The sequence below is a fragment of the Microtus ochrogaster genome, chromosome 8, assembly GCF_000317375.1.
Source record: "Microtus ochrogaster isolate Prairie Vole_2 chromosome 8, MicOch1.0, whole genome shotgun sequence".
NCBI lineage: Eukaryota > Metazoa > Chordata > Mammalia > Rodentia > Cricetidae > Microtus > Microtus ochrogaster.
In genome coordinates, this window is record NC_022015.1 from 44201109 (window position 1) to 44206042 (window position 4934).

General features: G+C 34.9%; 1 protein-coding gene across 1 annotated transcript; it reads right to left on the bottom strand.

Moving 5' to 3' along the window:
• Positions 1-3709: 3709 nt before the first annotated feature.
• Positions 3710-4645, bottom strand: LOC101980991 (olfactory receptor 9I1-like). The gene has a single exon (XM_013348040.1). It carries the CDS (start codon positions 4643-4645, stop codon positions 3710-3712), a length of 936 nt encoding a protein of 311 aa, XP_013203494.1.
• Positions 4646-4934: the final 289 nt, after the last annotated feature.

Sequence of the window (4934 nt, forward strand, 5' to 3'; positions counted from 1 at the left end):
TTGAATAAATATTTTGATAATTAACAAGCATTTGGCTTAGCCATGGTTTTGAGTGTGCAGATGCAGGACGATATGAGAAGATGATAGAATATGTGAGCAGAAGAAAAGATATAGGAATCAAAACAATCCAATGAGGAAAAAGATAGTATTAATGCAAAAGTTGGCCTAACAAGATGGCTCAGAGGATTAAGATGCTTGCTACAGAGCCTTAACTAACTGAGTTCAATCCCTACAACCCACATGATGGGAGGAGAGAACCATTTCCTTGCAAGTTGTTCTCTGACCTCCACAAATATTCCCAGGAGATGCTCCCCACACTTACATTTCATTAATTTATTTAAGAGAAGGCATAAAGGGAGACTTAAAAGATATATGAGAAACTGAAAATATCACATCTAACAATTATGGATACAAAGCAAAGAGAAGAATTTCATTTTAAAAGCATGGAAAATATTTTAACTCAAACAAGAAAATTATTCAGAAATTAAGGAAAGATATATAATCTAAATAAAATAGGCATTTAGAACAGCAAGCTGAGAACACCAAAAAAAAGAAAATAGAGATCTTATATCGTATCATAATTAAATACCAAATAAACATAAAAGAAGAAAAAATATTTCACGTGGCAAGAGAGAAATACCAAGTTATATATAAAGGCATCCTCATGGGTTTCTCAATAGAAATCCATAGAACGATACAGTTCAGGTTCTGAAAAATAACTATCAATTCAAACTATTATAACTAGCAATGCTATGTCATCATTAAAAGATTAAAATAAAATTTCTGTGATAAAAAATAAGCTAAAGTATTTTATGACCATGAAGCTAGCTATTTAAGAAACTTGAAGGAAAGTTTTGACTTGAAAAGAAAGAATTTAAAAAAAATATATTCATAAGCCCAAAGGAAGGAAAGCACACTGGAATAATAGTTACATAACAGAGGAGTAAGAAAACAACAAGTTCTACAAAATCAACAAAATAACAATAATTGATACATATCTTTCCACAATATCTCTGAACATGAATTTTCTTAAATAATCAATCAGAAGACAAAACCTAGTAGATTGGATCAAAAAGCAGGACCATCATTTGCCTCAAATAAAATGTAACTAAACATAAAAGACAGACGCTTCTTTAGGATAAAAACACTGAAAAGATAGTCTAAGGAAAGGGATGTAGGAAACAAGCAATAATTGTGATTTTATCATCTGACAAAATGGACTCCAAACAAAACTTCAGAAGAGATAAAGGATATCAATTCATAGCAATTAAGTGAATTACTCATCAAGAAGACATCTTAATTTTAAACCCATGCATGCTTTTAAACATGGGTGCATCCAGTTTCATAAAAGAAATACTACTTGATGCAAAGTCACAAATTAACCACAGCACAGTAGTAGTGATTGGCCTCAATACTCAAATGAATTGACAGCTCAACACACACACGTACACACACACACATGCGCACATGTCATAAATTCATGGAAATATCTAAATTAAATGACACTTGTATATCAAGTACACTTTTTAAACATTTACAGACTATCAAATTAAAATACTCCAGAATTTAGATTCTTCTCAGCAGCCCATGGATCTTTCTCTAAGTAGATCACCTATTAGGACCCAAAGACAATCTGACAAATAGAGTAAAATAATGAAATATTTGTTTGTATGCCATATTCTATATGATCACAACAGTGAAATAAAGCTAAAACTCAGGAGCATAAGATACTATAGGATATACAGAAGCTTATGAAGATTATATACTACTAAGTGATAAAAGGGTTGTTGAGGAAATAAAAAAGTGAAACGTTAAAAAATACAAGAATTGAGTGAAAACACAACATACCAAAAACCTACAAGGGGAAATAGAATCAAGGAAGGACAATTAGAATAGAAGCAGAAGAATAAAGAGACTTGTTTGGAACAGCACAGTGTAAGTTCATTTACCCTCAGATATCTTTCTCTTTCTCTTGCTGTAGCATTCAATAAGAACTCTGAAGAGGACCTTGAGACTGGACCCCAAAGGACCTCAATATGGAAGGAAAAGAAACAATGTCTCAAAAATGGCAGCCAGGGTAAAGATTGCAGTGGAACAAAACAATATGCTCAGTAAAAATGTTGTCATTGGAGATGGAGATATGGATTCACAGTTGAAGAGATGGCAGCTCATCCAGAAGATTCAAGTTCAGTTTCCAGCATCTCAAGGCGGCTCATGGCTAACTCTAACTCCAATTCCAGGTGATTTGATGCCCTTTTCTGGCCTGTTATGGATACTACACACATGCAATATCATGCAGACAAAACACCCAAACACATAATTTGAAAATAAAGCCAAAGAAAATTCAAAGAAGAAGTTCTTCAGTTATTTTGGTTATATGAGATGCCATAAGTATAATTCCCCAGATAAACATGAAATATGTTTGATTAATTCATCTTCCTCTATCCATTACCTTTTGTCATTATTGTTTTATATCAATATTGAATGAGTCCTGCAGTTGCAGCAAGAGAATAGCATTGATTTCATAAAGTTAGAGAATGTAAAGAAAGAGATCAAACTATACTGACACGACTTATTCTAGGAAATTTCTTACTTATCATATTACTCAATTGTTATAGTGTATTTAAATTTGGAATTGCTATACTTATTTTAGACCTGAAAGTGTGAAATATTTATCCAAATTCTCACAATTAATTAGAGACAAAATTAGTTTTAGCTTCAAACTACCCCATACCTAGCTTACTGCTGTGTGTACTTTGTATTCTGAGTAGTCTGGGTCTGAAGGAAATATTTTACATATTACTAAATGGAAATTTCCTATTTGGCAACATCTTCTCATCTGCCTCTGAAGTTAAAATGAAATGCAAATAGAACTATGTATGTGACAGAATCTTTTTCAAATACAATTACTGATATCTCATCTGACTTCTGACATGGAAATTAAGAAAAGAAAGAAAATTATCTTATGTTTTACAGCCTGGTATTGTATTCACAGGTCATAAAATCTACTACAAAAAAAGGGAATGAGTGGTTTAACTGTCTGTTTCTGTGCTATCTTAACATTGCTAATCCTAAAGGCATGATACTTGGATGAGAGCTTCCAACAAGGTAGGCATTAGAGAGAGGAAGAATGACAGTGCATCATCCTTCTAAGGCCAGAATTGACCCTTGTAGACACCTTTCTATAGGTTAAGTGGCTAGGTTCATTCTGAAGTCATCAACATATCAACAGAAAAGAAAATAAGTGAGTTATAAAAACAGTTTGAAGGTTCTTTTATTATAAGCCCAGAATAAAGAAAGACACTGTAATATTGAAGGAGACACTTACACTGTATACTTTACATATGGAAAAGGAAACAAAAAAGTCAAATAACTCAATGCACAGGGTCCTGAAATGTAATATCTGACACAATAAGCACAATGATATGCACAGCAGCAAAGACAATATGGAAAGTATAACAGAATTCAGTGTAAAAAATCATGAGATCTCTTAAACCTTCTCTAAGTGATGGGGTCAGAGAGCATCAGAAGGCCATGACAGAAAAAAGAAAGATACTTTATTTTCTGGATATAAAATGCATGACAACTTTTCATCTTGCCTGAAACAACTTGCAAGCATCCACTCTGTTCATAGATAGAAGATGAATATATTGTTGCTGTCTATTATGTAATTAATGATCTTCATACAAAATTGACAGTTCTCTACAGTCTAGGACATCTGTAGTCTATTAGTGACCCTTCTGAAGGCAATCTTAACATCCTTATTTCTCAAACTGTAGATCAGTGGGTTAAGCATGGGGATGACCACGGTGTAGAAGACTGATACAACTTTGTCTTCCTCCAGGGATTTTCCCAAGCCACTTCTTATATACATGAAGGTGAGGGTCCCAAAGAAAAGAACCACAGCAGTGAGGTGGGAGACACATGTGGAAAATGTTTTACCTCTGCCACCTGAAGACTTCATCCTCATGACAGTCTTGATTATGAGCAGGTAGGAAATGAGTATGATCAAGGCATTAACCAAGATGACAACGTTCCCAAATAACACAATGATAATCTCAGCATTTGTTGTATCACTGCAGGATAGCTTCAGTAGAGGTGGGAGGTCACAAAAGAAGAAATTTATCCTATTGTCTTTACAGAATGAGAGGGAGAAGGTACTTGTGGTCCTCTGAATGGACCCAGACAATCCACACACATAGGCTCCCACTACCAAACTCCAGCATTTTCTCGGACTCATGGCCACAGTGTAGAGCAGAGGATTGCTAATGGCAACATAGCGATCATAGGCCATCACTGCCAAGAGGAAGCACTCTGTGCTTGCACAGAAGGTGAAGAAGAAGAACTGAGCAGCACAGTGATGATAGGCAATTATGGTTTTGCCTGTGGCCAGTGTGGCCAGAATTTGAGGGGTGATAACCGAGGTGTAGCAGGCATCCATTACAGAGAGATGGCACAGGAAGAAATACATTGGGGTGTGAAGTTGGATGTCCACCAGAATAAGAATGACCATACCCAAATTCCCCAGGATGGTTACAAGATAGAAACTCAGAAACATTAGGAAGAAAGGAATTTCCCACTCTGGGTAGTCAGTAAAGCCTACAAGAATGAATTCAGTTACTGTGGTATAATTACTATTGGTCATATTCAGTGTGGACTATATACACATCAGAATATAAGAGTGAAATGTAATGAACCCAGGACTGATGATCAATCTTTTTTCTCTACAGTATGTGTTAATTTGTATTTCTGAGGCTATTTATACAAGTGTTTTTCAGGAATTGTTGAATCTCAGTGATTTTCCTTAGACATTTCCAAAGCATATGAGGTGACTCTTCAGTTGCTCTTTCTGCTTCAAATGAATTCTGCTTTACATTTGTAGGTTTCTCTGAGGACAAGAGAGATGATCCTCAGGTTTGGGGAAGACCAAAATG